Here is a 24,291-nt window from a genome sequence, read left to right on the forward strand (position 1 = left end):
ACGTTAACACAGTACGTTTCTGTGAGTTAATCAAAACCGTACTTAAGTCATTCCGAAGTTATTAATGAAAAGCATGAATAGGGGGTATGTATTTTAAATGAACATTGTATAATATATGAACCCAAAACATACATTTTAACCAATTTCATTTGATTTGTAGAGTATCTTCGATGAACGGAAAGAAATATTATTATGCTTCTATTTAAACAAGTAATATGAAATCTTACAATGAAAAATAGCAAACTAGTAATAATAGAATGGACAAGAATGCGCTGCTTACCAATTTAGGGGAAAAATTTGTATCTCCTGCATGGATAATTAGTGTTAGAACTTTTGTTAGTAACTTGTCTCCAATTTATACTGGAAATAAATACACTCGCTATAATATGGAGTCGATGTTCTATAATTTACCTTCGAAGTAATTTACTAATGACATAAATAACATAACAGAAATTATAAATCATGAACTCTTGAAATATGACATAGCAATTTAGACAAATGAATAGAAACGTGAAGATACGCCAACGAATAACTTTCTAGTTGCATTACAAGCCTTAGGTATCTGAAATTAGTAAAGAAATAAAGGAATCTCAAAGTGAATCGAAATGAGAGTGTGCAAAATGGCCATGTGCGAAATTCCAGTTTCATGCCGCAAGTGTAATAAAAATGGTACAAGCAATCACCGAGCAAACATTAAACACACACTATTTCCTTACTATCAAAATCTAATAAAGTTCTGGTTTATTGTTTGAGTTACACCAGGAAGGCTTAGAAGTTCAAACTAGGGAAAAAGTGCTGTGGATATTATAGAAAACGGCAAATAAGCAAATAAATAAATAAAGCACTTCAATGCAATATAAGAACTGTACTCATCATTACATTTAATCGTTACTTTATTTATATATATATATATATATAATTATTAAAATCTATAGCAATGCAATCAAAAGCACGTCTGCTGAAAGTGTTCTCTTTGGCATCAAGCCTTATTATTAAACTATTATTATCTGATCAGAGGAAAATGAGTTCATTTCCCCATTGTAAAAATACAACATTGTAATATCTAAATCGTACCTTCAAATATTTAACAATATAGAATTGCAAACGAATAATTTATTAACAATGCTGACTCAAATTACTGTATTTTCATTTATAAGAGGCGTATGCACGATTAGATGTAAACGTAAGTAGAGAAAAACTAGTTGATTATGCACGTAGAATATAACAAAACATCGAATTCAAGAATTATTGGAAACAAAGGGAGTATACTGTTATAATAAATGTCTGTACATATGTAAGTGTGTCTCTTCAAATTTGGCTATAAACAGCTATGTAATCACACCCATAAGCTGAATGAGATTGTATGCAATTAAATTCCACCCTTTGACACTTTTTCGTGGATAAACATCTCTATAAAAATAAAAATAATAATAAAAGGTTATAATCTTCGTAAACTTTACGACATTGACCATTTCAGTTTTGATTTTAGGTATAGACACATTCACTTATCAAAATATCGCTATTTCCAATGTTCTGAATGTTTGGGTTAAGGTAAACAAACTTTTAATGACTTAAGTGCAAAATCGCAGTAACTAAGTGCACGTCACCCAATGACATGTGATGTGTAACAAATGTCTACAGGAAATAATACGTAAAATATATTGTAACAAGTAATTAAACCCATTTAAATATGGATAATTGGCAACATACCATCTCAGCTGAAACTGTTCAGCACTACCTTGAAGCAAGCAGCAATTCGACGTATTATGTATGAAACTAACTCCTAGAATTCTGTAAAAGTTGTTTTCTATAATATATACACAGTCTGACAAATAAGAGGGCTGATTTATTGTACGAAGAAGAAAAATGATCGTGTACCAACGAAATACAGAACCTTCGTCTACAAATAGCAACACTGCTCCGCTGCACGCTAAACATGAAGGGAATTATGATGTCATAATAGGACAGAATTGGGAGCTGTCGTCACGTTTGCGTCATGCAGCAGCGAGTGAACATCAAATTCTGTTGAAAACTGGGCAAAAGTGCAACCGAGATCGTGAAACTGATGCGACAAGTGAATGCAAATACTTGTTTGTTTCGTGCACATATATTCAGAAGGTATGTGCCATTTAAGATTTGAAAGTGGTGGAATCGGTTATGATGAAGTAAGACCTGACCATCCAATTTCAGTGCGTAAGAAAGATCTCAGCTCAAAAGTGGAACAATGTGTAACAAAAGAGCGTTGTGCGACTGCAAGACTGTTGTCAGATGTAAGCGAGGAAAACGATTCGTCGGATCTTAATGCAAGATTTAAGAAGAAAAAAAAAAGTTTATATCTCGGTTTGTGCTTCACTTGTCTGACAATCATAAACTTGATCGTGTGAATTATGCAAGGAACATCCTTTTTGTGGGAATAGAAATTTCCAGTATTTCATTGTTGCGGAAGATGAAACAAGATTTTTAACTATGATCACAACGAAACGCCAAAGTGCTGAATGGAAGTCATCTGCATCACCAAACGAAAGAAAAAAAACAGTCCACAGAAGTCGAACGTAAAAACAGCACTGTTATTTTTATAACAGTAAAGAAATTATTCACCATGAATTTCTTGCTGAGGGACGGGAAATTTTTGTGTGTTTTATAACGTCATTGGAAAAGGATTCGACGTGTGCGAGCTGAGTACTCATACTCAGGAGTTAGTTCTTGTTTCATGACAATGTGCCCGTTCACCAAGCAGTAGTCGAATACAAACTTTTTATTCTCCATTATCTTCCACATTCTTCCGGTTTATTCCCCTAAACTTAAGTTACATTCGTAAAGGAGATTGACGGTCTTCAAGACATCAACAGTCCAGCAAGAGAGATTAGTCTTGTAAAAATGGCTAGTTTTGTTGCAGGCTTCGGTTCATACCGCAAACCGATATCCAGAGGTCATTTTAGTCGTTACTCTATCGGCTACCTGTTGTATCGATTCAGGAGGAACGTACTTCGAATAATAATAATAGGCTCATTCAATTGTCTAGTTACTATGCCATTAAATATCTATTTCATTATTTGTGAGACTGTATATATCAATTATAGTGTATATGACACTATATTCAATCTTTTATAATATTTCATCCTATCCTTATACTTTAATATTACATATTTTAATAATCGTATACATAATTTATCTGCTTCTATTTTATTCTCAAATACTTTTCGCCAAATAACATATTTATTCGATTATCAGCCAACCTTCAGGAAGTCAAAAGCGTATATATACACTGAAATTTATTAATGAAGCATATAAAGCATAAGGAATAAATTTTCTGCCATTCACTGTTTAGTCAGTCGTCACAATCAGATGATTCAGATTCATGATCACTTATTTCTTTGTTACTGTCTTCGTACAGAGCATCAGCATCTTCTATGCCATCAAATACATTCGAAATGAAGCACTCTTTACACGCACGACCGACGATTTCTCTCCACTTAAAAAAATCCACTAACTCGGTGATTATAACTGCTTCTGCTGATATTTTTCGGAACTCTTCGTATTGTGTCGCTAAAGGATGTCGTCTGTTTTATCAGTTGTGTTAACTGAACAGATTCTATGACAAGGCACTTTTTCGAAGATCCCCACCCCCAAAATCGAGCAAATGCAGGAGTTTATTTACACTTCTACAAATTCAAGACAATTGTAATAACAGCGTATTCAACGGTATGTTGCACAATCTGTAATGACTGACTTGAAATACTCAATACCTTATGATCCCACAAGAAGTAATCATCAGAAGGATCAGGAAAACCAAGTGATCAGAACCATTATCCAGACAATCTGTTAAAACAAACTATTGCACGAGGCATAGTGTCAGATGGTGTTGGACCCTTATCACTCAGGTGACAAGTGTAATGGTAATATGCGCATTAATGGTTACAGCATGGAAGGGAGCACAATTCACTTACTTGATATTACATACCATACACTTATTTTGCTCGAATGAAGAGGTTTTGATTACAACTAAAAAATCGACACATAACAGAGAAACTGAGAAGCCGCTATTTCATAAGTACCATCAACCTGAAGAATTTCGCCTTAAAAATTACGACTTGGCTGTTATTTCGTCAGAAATTACTTGAGTCAGGAATCAAACATTTCAAACACCAGAATTACCACAATTTGGCTTGAGTCGTAAACGGGCATATTATACCTTCACTTCGTTTATTACTCGGGGTATTTCGATAATTGATCGATCTGTGGCTTCGCCTTACACGGATCTTTCTTACATCGATTTCGAGATATTATTAAAAATTCTTGGAGAAATACGTCAAAAGGTGGAGCTTCCACGTTATCATTACATAACTATTTTTAGCCAAAACTGACGGAACACAACTTGTTAGATACCATATACAGATACTTATCAATTTAATGGAAACATGTCAGACGTCTGAGTTGGCAACGGTCAGGCAGTGACGGCAACCTCTCTGATTTACAATGTGGGAAGATGCTTCGCACTTTGTTATGAGACGCTAGATTGACTGAAGTGCCAAGTGTGTCTCGAGAGAAAAACTTGGAGGAAAATTCTCGGTGACAGATCCCGCCGAGCTTTAAATAGGATTATCACTCAGGACCGTCGTGCACTCAAGCAACACCTCCCTGGCGTCAAAGTCCGTTGTGAGTTACAGGATAAAACACAGGTCGGCTGAACGGATTAAACCGTTGGTAAGAGGCCATAACCCTTTAACACGACGTCGATGTTGCCGTGTTTATGCAACATAGACTCTTGGTAACTGGAAACGTGTGATATGGTCGGATGAGTCATTGTATAATATTTCAAATCATGGGATATGTGTGTGTCGGCAAGCACCCAAAGAAGCGTATGATCATCATTATCTCCTAGAAACCGTAAAACATGGCAGCAGCTCTGTGATGCTCTTGGCCACATCCAAGTTTTCAGTGGACTCTGTGCCGCCGCTTATCGATAGCATCACTAACTGTACGCCATTTTAGGGCAGCATCTGCATTCTATGGTCCAGGTATTGTTTCTGGGCAATGATGTCATATTCCAGGTTTACAATGCGCCCACTCTCACAACTGAAGTTGTTGCGGGGTCGTTCGAGGACTATCGGGATGAAATTGGACACTTCCCTGGCATACCCAATCCTCGGAATTGAACATCTATGATGGGTTTTGGAGACATCTGCGGGAGAAACATGGTCCAACACCACATTTATGTAGCAAGTTGCACTTTCTTCCAGGTCCTTCCACCAAATTAATAGGTATCTGTATTAAATACATAGTTAATACGAAGAAACCGCGAAGTGAATAAACCAGGAATTGAAAACGAATTACTTACCAGAAAATAGTGAAATTATTACCACACAATGAAGTACACAACTAAGTGCACCACAGGCGCATTCGCTAAATGCTTCATCAGACAGAAAGAGAAAGAAGCAAGGAAATAAAAAAAAAAAAAAAAAAAGAATTAAAGAACTTGTGAAGCCTCTAGGTGGGAACCATGTTGGAATGAAGGGTCACGTGAGTGTCAGGCTGAAAGTACGTACATTTAGAGGGGGGAAATTATATAGGTAGTAAAGGAAAAAAAAAAGAGCTGAAAAATAAAAATATGTAAATAAATTAAAATAATAATAAATTTATTACTTTTAATTATTAATAGTAATACTAACGTGTATCGCCAATATAGAAGACTGCATTTAGAGACAGTAGATGCATTTAAGAATGCGAATTACTTAGAAAGAAACGTCACTACCGGAAACGCTGGAGAGAGCACGTCACCGAGACAGAAAGGTTTTTAACATTAAACTAATATCTAATATGAATAAGTATTACATTTAGATCCTTGGCATTCTTAACTGCAAGTCACTCAATGTACTGCTTGTCATAATAAGTGTGTGGAGGTTGAAGAAACTTCGGTAAATGATTTTAAGTGGGAAGGGGGAATCGGAAACCTCTCAGGTTCCAAGTGAGTATAGGAAATGCAAAGGCTGACTAGCTTCCGGAAAGAGACTGGATCGGAATAGGAAAGTTTACGCTGGTAGTTTCTTTTGCACGACTCGATTATTCAACTGATCAAATTACGTGGATATCTCCAGTTGGAGCGTGTTGACGGGGAAATTTTGAAGGACGAAATGATGAAAGATAAGGGTTTCTTTAAAATAAAATAAATAAATACTTAAAAAAAAAAAAAAAAAAAAAACTATCCATAAAGTAGAGATCATTTAATGTGCACGTTAGTCTCGAAACCTGTATTCTCAAGCTTGACGTAAAACACAGAGGAAGTGACTTTGGATGGAGAAGGACTGGTCAATTTGACTGAGCAGTTGTTATTTATGGACCGTAGTAAATTTTGGTGTCCAGGTTGGGAAAGGATCCATACTATGAAAAATATAGCCTATGAACCGAAGTCAGAGGAAAGGTTGTTGAAGTAGTGATAAGCGAAATACCTGATGCCAGGTATTTAGTTGGGAGTATTATTAGGGGGCCATGCGAGTGTCTCTGATTTGAAGGTACTGCTTTCATAAATGTGAAACTGTTTATGGTTACTCTCCCTCTTCATTCTTCATTATCTCCTACAATTTCCTTATCAATATTTATATTATTTTTTCCCCTCATTTCCTTTATTAGTCTGCAATTTTGCATTTTTTTGAATTACGTATTCCCTAGGTATTTCTATTCATTTATTCCTTCGCTCTGTTGCATACTTACCAAACCAGTTACATTAGCCTTCCTCCAATAAACTCTGGCCTGGCAATTCTGTCACGTGACCCAAAATTCTGACATGGCTACCAGCCGTACTTCACAACTATCACTCATTTCTCCCTACTTCCCTTCCCCCCTTTATAGTTTATCTTCCTTAGTGTGTGAGATTATATTTTCACTATGCATATGAATACCCGTTGCGGGTTTCCTTTATTTCAACCAAAGGTTTACCTACACCTTCTTTACGCAATACAAAACATAAACCAAGTATATGCAAGAGTTCCTGGTAACAGCGAAGAAGTTCTGTTAATACAAGGTTCCAACAGGTCAAGATTTAAAAAAACAAAATCCTTCACTTTTCATAATTTAAGAGAACAACTTTTCTGCTGAAGTTTGGCAATTATAGAAGTTAGGATGCAGTGGCAGCCGTGTTCCTTGGTCTCGGTTCCTATCATCCACGAAAACGTCTGGCAGTAAATTAAATCTCAAAATAAGATTTTCTGTTTTTGTCACATCAGTTTAATAGCCCTGCCTACATCACCAGGGGATTTTCTCTATCTTTGGATCTCAATCAACTTTCCTCGACAAGATGGAGAGTTACTGAATATTTATTGCAAGTGATATAGTATGTAACATATATTCCAGTCCACTGATTAAACACCAGTTTCCATCGTACAATGGACAACATACAAGCATTGTGTAGTGACATTTACCAAGATCAAATTTTGGTAATTATCAAACCAGTTCTAAAACTCCTAACTGACAAAATAAATCACATACGAATACGCATGAAAATCATAGTTACCTTTAAAAAAAACAACTGAATTCAATGTGCTTTAAGTACTTAAGAGGTAAGATCTGTTGTTACTTAAGGCTCTTTCTTCACTAAGCTCACCAGCACTTTTTTTGAAATTTAGTGAACAACTTAGAAGACAATGAAAAATATCAAAAATATAGAAAGTGAGTCGAGGTAGTATCTAAAAAAATGCTACTAATAACCGTTTCCAGACCTTTTCTTATAGACAGAAATTTGGGTGCCCAGTTTACGACACTATGACTGTTGGCACCCAAATTTATACACTGAACGGAGTGTGTTGAAAACAATTACTACTTCATATAATATCATTATGTAGATACTATCTGCCTCACTTTATACATTTTTTTATATTCTTCATTGCCTTTAAGTTATTCAGTAAAATAATAATAATAATAGAAAAAATTGGGGTGCACTTAGGGAAGAACCTTAAGTATGGTAATCCTAGACAAAAAGAGAAACTCAAGTACGAACGAGTTTGGAAAGAAAAGGATAAAAAGAAAGAAGCTCTGTAAGTAAATGTAAGTAATGCCACGCTCATCTTAGGTACAACATGGTTGGCACTCACACTCGGAAGGTGTAATCCCTTGCAGGACTTGATATAAATCAATGATTCATAGTAGCATTATGTGCTGAGAATTCTTAAGTCACGTTAAAGATAATTTTATTACCCTCAAGAGCTCTCCACCTATCAAAAGAAAACGTCCGACGAAAAGTCAGATATTTCTCTAACCTTCTCTGACCACTCTTAATTTCCCTGACTTTTCAGTTTCTAGGAACCCTGTAATAATTTGTAGTCGTGACGAAGTTACATGGTTCTTAAAGTAGTGTTCCATAGAGAATCACACAATTTCGTCACTTTTGATATGACAAAGTGCAAGATTCAAGGTTGTTTTAGGCTCCAAACAACGTCCCAACTAAATAAATCATAGGCCGACACATGTTTCAAATTACGTTCATACAGATACCTACCTTCATCTTAGACCCTACTGATGTTCTTTCTAGGCAAATTTAAATAAAACTTACAATTTTCTACTTACTATAACATTTATACGCTAGAGCAAAATATACCCATTGTAAGTTCAATATTGTAGAAATCTTATCAAAAGTAAACACACTACTTAATTCTTCCGTAAATCTTTACTCTTTACCTCTTCCCTTACTCTTTACCCTTTCAGTACTCTTGTACTCTCTACAATATTAATCCACTACTATACTAATCCTTTCGTATTTCTTCAAACCGTATCTTTAATCACTATCTTCATAATCTTGTCGTAATCTATATCTTGTTTGATTTCACATACTATAACCTACTCTCGCAAATAAACGTATCAGTATGCGCATCATTTGCAAGCACTTTGTGTCTTGTTCAAATATCTACACTTCTCCCCCCCCCCTTCCTTCCTTTACAAAATCAGAACCTAAGCCAACAGAAACAAAAGATTACAACGAATATAATATCCAAATCCAGGAATCGAAATCAAATTCATTATCTTGCAACTTCTGTGGCTTGTTTCTCTTCTTTCGCTTACACCATCTATCCAACAGAAAATCAATTTGCACCTGCATACTCTTCTGCTTTTCAATCAGCTGGAGAATAATTTGGTCTGGAATTTGCAGTAAATTGGACAACTCAAAATTTTTCAGCTCTGCACTACCATCATTCTTGGAATTCCTTAAGTCAGAAATTTTCCTTCTTTCTCGTTTTCTGCTTTGCTTTGTAAATCAATTTGAAATTATTTGTTTCAATCGCTTGGGCGAGTTAACTTGATTAGTACCGGTATCAACTGAGCTCACGAATGGATAATTAACTATTTTTCTTTCTTTATGAGCTGATAAAGAGACTTGAGCACGCTCCGTGCTTCCTCCTCATCTGGACATTCCAGTCTTTACACTTTGGACTTAAGCTTCGTATTGGACTGATCAAAAAATAAGAAATCAGATAGACCATATTCAGCATTACTATCTGATGATGATCCTTCATCGCCCAATTTACAAGATACTGAATCTAACCTCATGAGTTTAGCTAAATTCAGTAGTTCTTCCTGTTCAGTGCATGTTCCTGTATTTTCCGATGACTGCATATCCTCTACTGAGAGCGCCTGTTGTTTATTATCCTTTGGTTCAAAGGTATCACAGCGACATGCTAACGTAATATGATTCTGTCTTCCGCATTTTAGACTTCCTTTTTTTTTTTTTTTTTTTTTCACGCTAGAATGCTCCTTTCTTATGCCGTAATTTGCAGGAATTGCAACTGGAAGGTGATTTCGGTAAAGAATTTTGTGATGTTGCACTAGAACTGGCTGTATGTTGGTCGGTAACTTTGGAAAAACGATTTTTCGAACGGTGGAATGTGTTGACATCATTGACTGGGCCTGGTTTATACAAATACAACTGATGTTCAGTACTCTCCATAGTAACACCAATATCAATAGGTTTTTGAAACGTCAAATCCCTTGTATTTAACAATTTATGCCTTATGGCTTCGTCAGCTACTCCAAAACAAACTGATCACGTAAATTTTCGTCTGAACAACATGTATATTCGCAAAATGAAGATTGCTTTTTCAGATCTAAAACATCGTAATCGTTTGATACGGTTTTTTGCTTTATAGACTGAAATTTATACCTTTCAGAGATTACACATTTACTTTTGCTGCATAGTACGTTTTCATTACTTCTCTTAAATCTGAATATGATTTTTCAGCACCTGATGTTGGCCAGCAAATATTACATAACTGCTCGTATGCTTCTGTACCCATGATGGTTGTTCATGTGGATACCTTCCTATCCTCATTACAAAGGTTGCTTTCAAAATATATATAATACGAAATACTTGTTTTTTTTTTTTTAAAAAAAAAGTTACAATATTGAGTACACCATGTAAAGCATAAGCGTTAACTTTTTGGAAACGTGCTATAAGACTGACTCACTCAGGGCAGAAATTAATCGAAAAAAGGAAAAAAAAAAGTGTTATTTAGATACAGTGCGCTAAAAGTTAACATTGCAATAGCTTTTTTAAATTTTTGTAATATTTAGAAGTGTAACACAATATTACCTGATATAAACAAACTACTTCTTGGTACCACGTATATCGAAGATTCCCATCAAACCCAGAAAAAAAAAATTCGACGTAGTTTTCCTTTCTTTTTCTTCTTCAGTATTAAAGAGACCAATAATTTTCAGGAGTGCAATAATATAATCAACAGAAAACAAAAGAGAGAGAATAAGTTAAAAAAATTAAAGTATATGTTCGATTTTTTTTTTTACACAATTGCTTTCAGAACATCACAATAAAACAGGCAAAAAAAAAAATTTTTACAACCATAGATCATACTGAAAGAAAATAAGAGTCATAACATTTACTAACAACTGCACTATAGCTATCACCGCTTAGCTGTATTCAGGTTCTTTAAAAATGCAGTGTCGAATCTTTTACGATTCTCTCTCCGTTACTTACTTCAGCTGTTCAACTTCAATTGTTTTCCCATTCTTTTTTCCTTCTTATGAGAGACTTCTTTTAATTCGCTGCTTCTTGAAAACTATCTTCGTACATCCTGATTACGCCTTGACTTCTCTTTTTATTTACTTCCACTTTACCCATTCTACCAGCATCTCGTCTGACTACAAGCATCAAGGGAATCATCCTTGTCTCTCGTTCAGTAACTGCCGGCTCACAGAAAAAACACTTTCAACGCATGCACCACTTTACGAAAAACCTTGATAATATACCATAGTTTACTGCATTGTTCTTATCTTTGTAGCGTGGTATGAGAAACTGCCGATTAATGTTCTCACCCACCCCATCCCTCCTAAGCAAAAAAGCTTTTCTCGTGTATATGTTATCTGAATTCTTTGTAGCAATAATAATTACTTGAGCAAAATGAATTTTCATTAGCATTTATCCACCAAATCTTCGGTAAGGCTTGTCCAAAACCTCGTGTTTTGAGTTCACTCGAGCTGAAGATCTGACGAATCTACCCTTCAAACTAAACGTGTGGCAACTTGTACTTTTCTCAACGGTTGAGCAACAGAAGTAGCTATATTTTTGTGTTGGTTCAACGCTATCTACAGCATTCTTTGCGCCTACTCCAATCCTGATTCCTAATTAATTACATTATATTCGTATAACAACCTGTATCAGTTTGTAGTCTTGGCTTAAGTAACGCATATGTAACAAATCTCTATGAATTCTTCTTTCTGACGCATATTTTTCTCTAAGGAATGGAAAAAACTGGTTTTGGAGTCATCAATATATTAAAAGTTAAGTTAGGAAAGCATAAATAACTCTTGAAAGATATTAAAGTTTAGTAAAAATAATAAACTTACTAAGAGATACATTCTTCATGTTACCTGAATTCCTCAATTTTCTAGATATGTGGAACCCAGCACACGATCGATCATCTAACCTGCCATATCATCAACGTTTATCTGAAAACTGTCGTTTTCCTATAAATTAATTCCTCAGTTATGATGAGGCGTTAGCAGCAAATCAAATTCTCGAACTCATGCATTTGTTTACATCAGGTTATTAATCCAAGAATCAATACATTATAACTTTTGAAAATAATATACACAATATCAATACATAAAGGATATTTGAAAAATGACCATTGCACCTACCTGGAGCTGGAACCTGATTTTGATTCCTTGTCTTTGCTGGATGAACTACTCTTGTCATGATGTTTTCTCTCCTTATCTTTGTCCCTTTCTTTCTCATCCCTGTGTTTCTTTTCTTTATCTTTACTGCTACTGCTACTGTGTTTGTCCTTATCCTATCAAACGATATCAAATTTACATCATAAACCTACACCACTACAAATAAAAAATTAATTGTAGTACTGATTGTAATATTCAGACGATTTTTATAATTAGAAGTACTGTAATTTACGACCATTATACTCAAATATGCCATTGAAACGTCATACAAGTCATATGGAAAGAAAAGGGGGACGTGCAAAGTATTTTCAATGAACATATCTACTCATGTTAAAACTTGGCCAGAAACCAAACAGTGTTGAGTTTGGCCAGTACTTAGATGAGTGCTCACTGAGGAAAACCAAATGATATTGGGAGTTCATCCCACCGTCGTATGAGCAATTGAGAAACCACATGAAATAAAGGTATATGCTCCATTTCGAAAGCCAGCCACAAGAGCGATGGAACTCGCTGTGTGCTGATACGTATCTTCCAATTACTAATTGCTGGTTGGTCGGTTAGTTAAGACTAACACACCTTATTATACATACATTTGTCTTGTTCATGAAACTGCATACATTCCTACGTATATATGAGGTATTCATAAAGCAATGACAGAAGACTTAAAGTGTAAAAATTAATGCCCCAACTAACAGAAAAACATTAATGCAAGATTACTGTACAATATACTGGCGTAACCTTCAAATACTTCATAAAGTTCGACATAATGTAGTTTTTACTAAAATTTGAAAATGAAGCATGCCTACTCGTGTTGGTACGAAAAGAAATAGTCGCTTCGCTAGAAGATTACCCGCAAAATCGATATACTTCAAATAAACTGGTTTCCACTTATTATCGAGTTACTGAAAGGTGGCCTCTGACATAGCTGCACATGTTGTAAACAAAACGAGAGGGAGGATTGTTTGCCAATCACGGCAGTATTCTTTCACGCTGTTGCTAGGCAATGAAGGTCATTGGCCGCGCTGTTGCCGGTAATTGAGACGACTTGTTAAACGTCTTAAGTTTGTCGCCAGAGCTGCTGTCTATTATGCGGAGACTAGCAACAGCGTCTTCAATACTCCATGAGCTTTACCCAACCGTCAGAAGCCATCTTTCCTTGCGCACACAGTATGTTCATGAGGTTCCGGCGTGCATTATACTACCCTTAAATTAAACCTCTCTTACTCTATACTCGTGTCTCCAAAACCTAAGAACAACTTCATCCTACCTTTGTAATCAAAGCTAACTATTTTCACAAGAAATACTAAAGAAATTACACTTAATCATATACAAAGGATATAGTAAGGGAAGACAATTTTATTTCTTTACATCACCAGTGCATATAACGGAAACATCAAAATATCTCAGTAATATGTAAATCTGATCAATCTGAGGAGCAATACGTTATTTGTACTTAAACATAATAGAAATACTTGTCATGCAAGAGTAAAAACTTACCTTGCTACTACTGCTCGAACTATGTTTGTCTTTGTGCTTATCTCTGTCCCTTTCTTTGTCTTTTTCCCGATCTCTATCCTTTTCTTTATCACGATCTCTCTCTTTATCTCGGTCTCTTTCCTTCTCTTTTTCTCTATCCTTTTCCCTGTCCCGATCTCTATCCTTCTCTCGATCTCGATCTCTCTCTTTATCACGGGACTTTTCCCGGTCCTTGTCTCTATGTTCCTTATTCTCTCGATCTTTGTGTTCTTTATGCTTTTCTTTGTACTTGTCCTTGTCCTTATCTTTATCCTTGTGTTTGTGTTCCTTATGCTCCTTCTTAATATGCTTCTCGTCCAGGCCATTAGAATATCCATTCATCACCACATGCTGATTGTCACCTGCAATCATTGAAAGTTAAAGAACCAAGCTATAGAAATTCAAGGTATAAACATACATTAAGTATATACTACAATCTAGCAAATGCTTCGGCGTGCAGAACAATATTTCCTGCCGCTCTTTCAGTGAGTTTTACACATATAGGATTATGCAAGTTAATGACACACTATTATTCTCTGAAACAAATAATTCCCATAACCCAAACTTAATAAGAGCGAACATTGTTGCATGTAGCTTCTACAGTATTTCACAAACCTTCCTGTTCGTACCTTTATGTTTCAATACATTCTCTCGTGTTTGTTTGTCCTCATGTTAAATTCTACTCAAGCCCTTGGAGAATAATTTCCACCCACGTTCGAATTAATTCGTATTCAGTACACTAAAAACTACAGATAATACTTTATACACTTCTGTAATGACTAAGAAGACACATGTAACAATATTTTAAGTCGTCGTCTTTCTCTCCTTTCGGGACGGAATTTCCTTGGTCCGCGAAAATGAATGATACTCACAATCTGTGCTGTGCATCAAAACACCGAACATATCAAATTTTATTCTTGCATACTTCGCATGGCGCTACTTTTTGACATTCTAGTTATAAATTCAATAGAAACTCTACTCAAAATGCCCACCTCTTATAATAGCTGACAATCAAAGATTTAAAAGTCAAAATCTGTTCAATAGTGTTGGCGCCAACTAATCGAAAACATTTACTTTTAGCTCGGATATAACTGCCTACGCAAAAATTCACACTATCCGCCTATATAGCTCAGATGTCAATTCCCTAGCGTTTCTTAGAACTTATTTCAACTGAGGACTACTTTTACTAGTCAGTTTGTATTAAGGACCACCCACTCTTGGCCCCTTCGAAGGCAAATCTATCATTTTTGGAATGTTTTGAAGACATACCAGTATATATACGGTTTTCAAAATACTATGAGGATCTCTTAAATGTTATATCATGGTATTAATAGAGGAAAGCACATTAGTTTAGTTACTAATCGAATGCTATTAAGAATTTCTTTTTTTAAATAATACATCTATATATCCTAACCCATTATAGTTTGTATAATTTATGTCGATGTGAGACTCTCAATTATAGCATGATATGTAATACACTTGAATTTTATAATTTCTGGATTTTAGACACTGACGTTCAGTCTAAGAGGACATTCGTCGCGGCTGCCCTAAAGCTTGGAACAGGAAGTCTCATTAAGTATTTATCCATAACGCTGAAACACTTTGTAAAAACGTAAATTTCACTTGAAATAATATAACAGCCAAATTAGCTTAAATCCACCGTTATACTTTTTTTTTTTTAACCGATTACATTAAATATATTCATAGGAATGTCGAAAGATAGCTCTCCCTTACACGTTACATTTCAGCCTGATACAGTCCACCTACCAGTAATTAAAACTAATATACTTGGAACAAATCAATTACAAGACAGTATAACTACTCCTACGATCATTAAAAAAAAAAAAAAATGTTATTGCATTATCAATCTAATCTTCATAAATACTAATTTCATAAACATAAAATTATTATCGTACCTTAAACAATAAAAACAATTAAACCCTTATCCCTTCACTTCAGTTCTTTATTTGGTAAGTACAAAGTTTTTTTTTTCTTTTGATTTCTTAAGCACCGAGACTGAATGGCACAAGACCTACTGTTCGAAGTGGAATCAGAACTTTTTTCAAGGACCTAACGTCCTCTTCATCAGACATTGAGAAAAGACAGATGACAGCAAAATCTTATATCTTCCTCAGCCGTTAGTTAACATTTTCATTTATATAATTTTAATTGTTGTTTTTAAATATATAATTTTTTTTAAATTTGTAATATGTAACAATATCATATAATTACATTATCGTATAGTTATTAAATAATTCATTTTGTTCTGGTCAGAGAAATTGTAATAAAACAGTTTTTAAGTCAAGTATTGGCTAAGATCAGCAAGTTTTATGTTTAAATATAACCTTAGTAATAGTTTTCAAAACAAGCACTCAGATCTGGACTTCATCCGTATTCATCATTGAAGCATAGAATACGAGGAAGAATTTCAAGGTACAACATGCCCATAAAATCAAACCTTTTTTCATCTATTTCTATACAGAAAAAAAAGGTATCTTTCTTAACCTTTTGACTACTATATATCAATACACACTACCTACAAATTGCAATCAAATGAAGTGTTCCATTTTTTAACATTGTTTGACATACTGAATTCTTCCTGAATCTTCAATTTCCATCACTTTTCAAGACTATCATAACATTCATAATCATCTATAATTCTTAAAGCTCTCCCCGTTGGTCTACCGGATAGCGTACGTGCCTTTGCTGCAAGTGGTCCCGGGTTCGATTCATGGTAGGAGATAAAAAAAATCACATTTACCATCCGTCTTCTTTAGCTTAAAGGGGACGACCGTACAACGTTAAACTAAAAAATTCCATTTAACTTTATTAAGGCTTGCTTGAGAAAATCAAGTAACAAACGTTCATATACGGCACCTATCTTTTTCTCGTCAAACTGATTTGCGAAAAACGCAACCATTCGGGAAACGAAGACCAGTTCTCTCTTACAATTTTACATTAAGGGTAGTGCACATAAAGATCCCGGTTCAGCACCCTACCTTCACTCTGCAACTCGAAGGATCTCCACGTTTAACTTATAACAAAAGCCTTAAGATACATCGGCTTGCACCTTTAAACACACACATCATTGAGGTACTCATTTAAAATGGTCATTGGTTTTCTCCTAACACAATGCCCATGTTGTTTTAACCGCCGAATGGATTGGATCACCGGTCCTGAAGCATATTATCACGCTTCAAAATTAGAACGAAGTCAACCGATCTCCCGGAACAATAGGCAGCATTATTTTGTCAAAGTTTTGCAACGGGCACAGTTCATTATACTCGCTTACTACAGATGAAGCTGTGGGTATCACTATAGATTTCACCAGTAGATTTTGGTTACATAATAAATTCACACCTAAAAATAAAAAATAAGTCCATATGAACATAAGTCGGAAAACGCATGGTTTCAAAGTTAGGCTGCCTATCGCGAGAACTATTAGAGATATCAAAGGCGGTTAAAGAAACATTATTGGAAATAGTACGCTATCTATCTAAATAATCATATTTCAGAGTTGAGACGCATCGGCGCAACGGGTTTTATAGAGGGAACTGCGGTATAGGTTCCGCTCTTCCACCTACCTCTCTAAAATCATGTGTGCCAGTGCAACCCAATTCTTAAACATAGTTATTTAGGGCAAGGTTCTTGAACACAGGTCCCCCCTTCTCATTTAGCTTAATAAAGATAGAAAACAACGTGCCCTGCGGGGCTCTAACCCTCCTTCACTTGCTAACGCTCGTTCGGCAATACTATGTGAATTAAATATTAAACATTGGTGCAGAAAGGAACCAACCTAGCTACTAATCTATATAAGGGGACCTGTGTTCTAGGACCTTCCCGTTATTTAGATAAGACATCGTACTAGTTCCTCTAATATTCCTTTAACCGCCTTTGATATCTCTCATAGTTTTCGAGGTAGGCAGCCTCAAAGTTACAATTTTCCCGAATTCAGTATCTCGTAACTATAAAACAAAGTGTTTTTCGCCTTATGTTTATATGGACTTTTTTTATGGTTTAGGTGTGATGATTTCCACAGTAGATTTTGGTTACATAATAAATGGACACACACACACATATATATATATATATATATATATATATATATATATATATATATAGTTGTATATACGTGCAGATATACTTAGAGCGCACAACTCGAAATAATTGTTGAAAAAAATTAATTCTTTCACTAATTTCCTTCTTATTGTCCCCTAAAAGATATGAAAATAATTCACTTGGAATAGATAAACTTCAATGAGGCCACCAGAAATATTTGTTGAAAAAGTACAAAGATTTGCGTATAAAAACGACTTGCTTCACTTGTAAACAAAAAAATACAGCTTCTGTACACTGCTGGTGGAAAACAGAACCTAACAGTCATCTTTCGTATGTACTCACTTATTCTACCCGTCGTAAAGCAATTGTGATGATTTTACACCAGTAGCCCTACACTTGTAAATCTAAAATACAATTGTATTTCTTTATGTTTAATTCTGTGCCTTGCAGAAAACTGTTCCTCATAAACCTGTCATTTCATGCAAAGTATTCAACTTTACCTATATATCTTCCAAACTTTGATGCGCCAAAACCACACCAGTATATGTATATATAATTCACTTCAGCAATACATATACCTAGTAAAAGGGAAAAACGCTAATAAGAATTTTTAAGGCAGTGAGTGGTGGTTTTTCAACACATATATGGGGTATATATATGTAATGCCAAAGTGAACCATCACAAACATAACCGTTGTGTCATTTGGAAAATTTGTCTCATAACTCAGTTACAGGAATATATATTATTACACTACACAAGAAAATCGGTTAACGAAGGAAAGAAGTGTGAGAACGTGGCAATGACTGAACTGAAACTGTGTATCTTTGCATTACGGAAAACAAGCCAAGCTTTGAACAGCAACAGCCCCAGCACTTTCGGCACCCTAATCCTGTACTTCTCGCCTTTCTCCTTTTGTTTCGGCCTCCAAATTCCCGAATGTTCACGAAACAAATCCAGTGACGCAAGCTACAAATCTTTAATGGAATAGGAGTATTGTGTGTGTGGACCGGGGGAGGGGCAAGCACATTAAATTAATTTTAAAAATAATGGATAATTTGCCCGTTCATGCGCTTGGTAATATGTTTGGAACTACTTGCGCAAGATTATCGCATAGTCGGATTGTAGGAAAGGAACGAACATTCGTATTCTGAACATTACTGCAAGTGTACAAAGACGCTCCATTTAGTATCCTTACATTACACTCTATTAACAAAATGAATCAAAACTTCGGTAACTCTAAGCTAAAGCGACCCTACCATACCTTACCTTAATCTACTCTACTCTACCCTTTTAAAGCGATCCTAAAAATGGATTTTTTTTCTCTTAATTTCTCAGCTGTCATTACCTATTGTCGAAAACCAAGGAACTTGTAGTTTAACTTACTATTTAAAGAGTTCATTGGTGTGACTGAAGAAGGATCTCCAATCAGAATGGAACCTCAACGGGGTTCCACTAACCTTCATCTAAGTATCGTATAAATATTTTTGGCATTCATTCTGAAGACGTCGTTCGCCTGGTTTCTGACAAAGGTAATAAGTTACGAAAATTTAAAAACCATCCATCTTTAAAACCAGTTTATAAGTATTGAGCAGAATAAGACAGGGGTAAGTAGGCAGGGTATGGTCGGGTTAGCTTACGGTACGGAAATTTTGACCCAGTGTAATTCCTCGGCTCTGCGTAAGGATACTAAATTGAGCGCCTCTGAATACTTGCAGCCATATGTAGAGTACAAATGTTCGTCATTTTCCCACAATCCGACCATGAGGTAACCTTGCGCGAAATAGTTCTTTCCACTTGCCGAAGTTTCATGTTTATAACAGCATATATATATATATATATATATATATATATATATATATATATATAAAATTTAATTTATAACAAATAAACACAACATCCGTTCTCCATACATATTATCAAGCACACGAATCAGCAAGTTATCAATTTCTTTGCAGTAAATTTTCAAAATTTTGCTATAAACGGACGACCAACTTTGGAACTTAACCCTTAATAAATGGGGTTAGTTCCCCAGATGGGAGCCTAACCTAACCTTATTTTACTATTTGGTCCTAAGCTGCACCTAATCCAAATAAATTATGCAACGTCACCTATGCCTACATACGAAAATTAGGAGAAAACGATGAAGCAAGTAAACTGAACTCTACTCTTAAAAACAAAATGAAATTTTTTAATTTGTACTAGGATTATATCAGTCAGGTTAAAGGATAGGTTAATTAATGAACGTGGTATGATTACGAATTAACTACTGGAATGAGATAATGGAAGGAAACGGGAGAAAACCAACAGACACCATGTCTTCCGAACTCAGTAGAACTTGGAACCCCTTACACCAGTGCTGAAAGTTCCACTGGAGCCACTATACGTCAAAAAAGTGCTTAAGTTTAGAGTTGCCCCTCCAGTTTCAAACCTACAAAAAAGCAGTAAAAACAATAAAACGTGGGGTTTAATTATACTGACCCGTAGTATTAGTAGCAGCAGTAGTAGTAGTAGGGATAGTAGTAGTAGTAGTAACGGGTTAGAAGCCCCGTAGGTGTTCGTTGGGTTCTGTTCTCGACTTAAAATGGGCATGCTGTTGAATCATGAAATCTTCCGCATCTTGCAAATAGCAATTTCCACACATCTTTCCTCGTATTAAACATAACTTTACTACGAAACTTACACATCTAAAACTTACATGAGAACTCCACATCATAATTTCTTACCTCATTTCTCCTATAAAACTTTCTAATTTTTATAAAAGAGTATTAAAAAAAAAACACCCCCCCCCCAAAGTAACGGATGAGATGTAAACAACTCATTCGATAGACTCGACTTATGAGAACACATTTCGTATAAATTAACACGCTTTTCTACCTAGCATCTCGCATAGTAGTTTTCCACTAATCACTTCCTCTCCCAGTATTCACCTGAGACCTATTTTCTCCACAGTCGTCTCGTTCCCACACACGACTTTAAAAAGATACATATGATGAATCGCACTACCTCTCATTTTTCTTTCCCCCGGAATCTTAGTCACTGATGCTACTTGTGAGGTCAACAACACCTTTCTATTAAGTTATCTCATTGTTTTATCGCTACTACTGCCATTCTAGAAATGCATATATATATATCAGCACACAATTTCATTCGTTAATATACTTGATGGCCTTGTAATACAAAAGTATGAGGTAGCAAAGTAGAGAATTTCGCAACGGATCTAGCGGTAGTTAGGTTAACTAATTATTCACAGAACATTAAAAGTATCTCGGTTGTTTCATTCTTTCATTACCATTATTATTTGCTTTTTACTTTTACCAATTGAAACCAAAATTAAAAAAAAAAAAAATCTGTACTTAAAGTCAGTCATATCAATGCCCTGATATTACTTATATAAAACAATCGTGCCGTAATATTACTTCATACAAAAGTTTAAATTACTACATACCACATTTCTATATTACAGCGTATTTCTTTAATTAAAAATCACTTAAAAATCGATAATACGATTACTTTATTCAACGCACCACTTAACTTGAGATAATTCATCAATCCTTTTCGGCTACTTTTTATTTGTCGTAACCTAACGGTAACGTAGATCATCAATGCTGTGCAAATTACGAAAGACCATTTGGTTTGTCATGGATATGAAATTAAAATTACAGCTAACGTGGCACATCACAGTTTTTTCTCTACATTTATAGCCAATTTACTCAAAATGACACTCTATACTACTTTTCACACTAAAGTATACATATAATGCAAGCCAATTGTGTACTCAGATGTAAGGTAGCCGACTACCCATCATCCGAACTGTTCAGATTCTATCTTCCTCACGCTACATTATATTGGTTGTGAACTTGTACTCACCACCGGGTGTTATTCCGGCTGAATTGCTGATTTCTTTTTGCTTTAACTCCTGAAAATACAAAAGTAAAAGATATATGAGAATTTTTCCATGCAGTACATAGTACTTATTTTCAATATATGAAAAGAATGGGTATCAGGAGCTTAGCACAAGGTTATAATATTAATTACAAATTGCCCTAAAATGAGCTTGGAATAGAACGTTGGGACTTAGTCTCTGACGCCATCTTGGGACTTAGAAAATTTTCGTTGGAAAGTGGATCGAGTATAAAGGATAACTCATAAACACGTGAGAATTTCGTAAACATTTTTAGTATAAAAATGAACCACTGATAAAATGTAGTAAAGATATGTACTTACTGAGGATAATTCAGGGCCATCAGTTGAATTTAAGCACTCCATCGTAAAGCACAATACGAATTACAAGTCTATTACGCTGAGATGGCGACAACACGGCCAAAAACAAAGTACCTCAAACCACATACTGCGCATGCGCGAGCTCTGTCTAAAGCCCCGGATTTTCACGAAAGGTGTTTCTGTGTGCTCTGGCTAGTGCTCCAGACAAATAATAATAACATAGAAGATAGAAGATGAAATTGAGATTTATATCTTATATATTTTGAGATCAGTTGTTTACAATAGAAAACGCACATGATTCATGACACCATTTAAATCTGAGTTAATGGTATATTTCTCTGTATTTAAAATATCCCATACATCGATATACACCTTTTTTTAATTTTTTTTTATTTGACGTAAGTTCGATGAACTCAAAAAAACCTAATGGCTTAGAAGTGCAAAGACATGTTTAAAATGAAACGAAGCTTACAGTAAGATTACATTAACCTCTTTAAACCAATCCCAATATAAAATAAATTATTACAACCGTAACGTAAACAGAGATCAATACTTTCTCAACTTCATTTCCTATTGCCCCATTATGAACTAATTGTGTTACCAAGTGACTAATTACTAAAGTAGTTTTCGTGGTCGGGTGTGGAAACATATAGCCTATAGTATAATGACAATTGCTCGTTATCATTATGAATTACAAACTAAGTATTAGTAATAACAATAAAGAAATTATCAACCAATAATAGCAAGAGGATCAGTAAAATACAAGTCGATGTAGCCGAATTCAAGGATAACAAATCTCGTTTAATAAGAGGAAGAATGTGAAATTTTTGTCAAAGTGACAGGAGTTTGTCTTACTTTTCAAGGAATTTCTTCAAATGCTCATTACGCGATTCATTAATGACCGAGCGGGCGTACAGGTGTATGGTTAGCGTTCTTGCTTTGTAATATGGAGAATCTGACTCCGGATTTCGCTGTGGATCATCCTGATAGGTTTCTCTAGGATTTTCCTAGTCAAGTTAGGCGAATTGAAACATGGTACAGGAGCCGCGGTGTCTCAGTGGTAGAGCGTTCACTTCTGGTGCATGGGGTCCCTGTTTCGATCCCAGCTTGCGCCAAGTGAACTTTGTGATGAACAAACATCGTGTGTGGGGGTTTTCTTGGGGTACTTCCGTTTCCCTCACTATTCATTCCATTTATTTCTCATCATCACCGTCTCCTTTACCCTAGCCGGCATAACCATGGACGTAAAACTTCAATTTTTTGTAACATGGTACTTGTAAATACCCTATGTACCCTGATTAACTTTTTAAATAAGTACTTTCCAATGTATATAAAATGATTTTACTTCAGAGCTAGAACCTGAAATATTACTTAGAGGGGCACGGTGGCTCACTGGTAGATCGCTTATCTCTGGTGCGTGGGGGTCTCAGGTTCGATCCCCCAGTTTGTGATGGACAACATCGTGTCCGTGCGTTTTCTCGTGATATTTCAGTTTCCTCCCACATTCTCATTCCAACCATTCCTCCATCATCTTTCACTTGCATTAATCATCGTCTCCTTAGCCAAGGGCATAATTGTGGAACATTAAGCTGAAATATTTCATTTTTGAAACATAACTAATAAATGAGTAAATTTTGAAACAATCAACCATCATTCAATCAATAATATATAAAACTACATGAACTGACTCAGAGACATAAAATTTCAGGTACTTCCGGTTGACGTGGAAAGTTGAAATTTTGCATGATTGTAGCTTTTCAGGACTGACCTATAGGAAAATTGCCACAAGTGAGTATTTTTAGTTGTTAAGGGTTCTAAAGGGAGGATGGAGAAATTTCCATGTTATTTAAATGGGCGTTTTCTCGGGATACAAAATTTTATCTTTTAAGTAGTTGAAGTAGGAAAATAAACTTGAAATTCGGTAGAATTGTGGGATTAAGAAGTGCGAGGCCCAGGGGCGTCATTTCAGACTTTGCTTGAGGGGGCCAGGAGCACAATCGACAAGACTTTCACGTTTTGTACTAGTATATTAGTAGACAATATATTAAAGTATGGGGGCAATTGCCCCCTCCTGCCCACCCTAAATGACACCTCTCGTGAGGCCGTAGCTAAGCAAACGCAGGGATCTGGGGATAAAGCCCTAGTTGGCCAAATTTAGGAAATATTAAGAGCAAATGCACGAAATCCTCTCTTGATGCAAAGCCTGATACTTAAGAGATGCGAGACCTTAAGCCGAGCAAATCCGGGCGTCTGGGGCTAAAAGCTAACTACCAGTGTTCGAAGTGGAAAAAAAAAAAAGCAGAGGCGGTATGTTTTATTATG

At 35.4% G+C, this 24,291-nt stretch overlaps 1 protein-coding gene across 2 annotated transcripts in view; it reads right to left on the bottom strand.

Moving 5' to 3' along the window:
- LOC145674118 (DNA topoisomerase I, mitochondrial-like) overlaps positions 1 to 22,118 on the bottom strand; it is a 60,930-nt gene extending 38,812 nt beyond the window's left edge. The window contains exons 1-4 of one of the 2 annotated variants that reach the window (XM_081743943.1): positions 21,973 to 22,118; positions 21,616 to 21,664; positions 13,672 to 14,051; positions 12,139 to 12,290 (exon numbers count right to left, since the gene is read on the bottom strand). In XM_081743943.1, coding sequence (XP_081600069.1) covers positions 12,139 to 12,290; positions 13,672 to 14,051; positions 21,616 to 21,664; positions 21,973 to 22,014 — 623 coding nt within the window. In that variant the 5' untranslated portion in view covers positions 22,015 to 22,118. The remainder of the gene's footprint in view (positions 1 to 12,138; positions 12,291 to 13,671; positions 14,052 to 21,615; positions 21,665 to 21,972) is intronic. The other variant, XM_081743945.1, reaches the window with a different exon arrangement.
- Between the last annotated feature and the right edge of the window lie 2,173 nt (positions 22,119 to 24,291).

This window comes from Thermobia domestica, chromosome 2, assembly GCF_964235325.1.
Source record: "Thermobia domestica chromosome 2, izTheDome1.hap1.1, whole genome shotgun sequence".
Lineage (NCBI taxonomy): Eukaryota > Metazoa > Arthropoda > Insecta > Zygentoma > Lepismatidae > Thermobia > Thermobia domestica.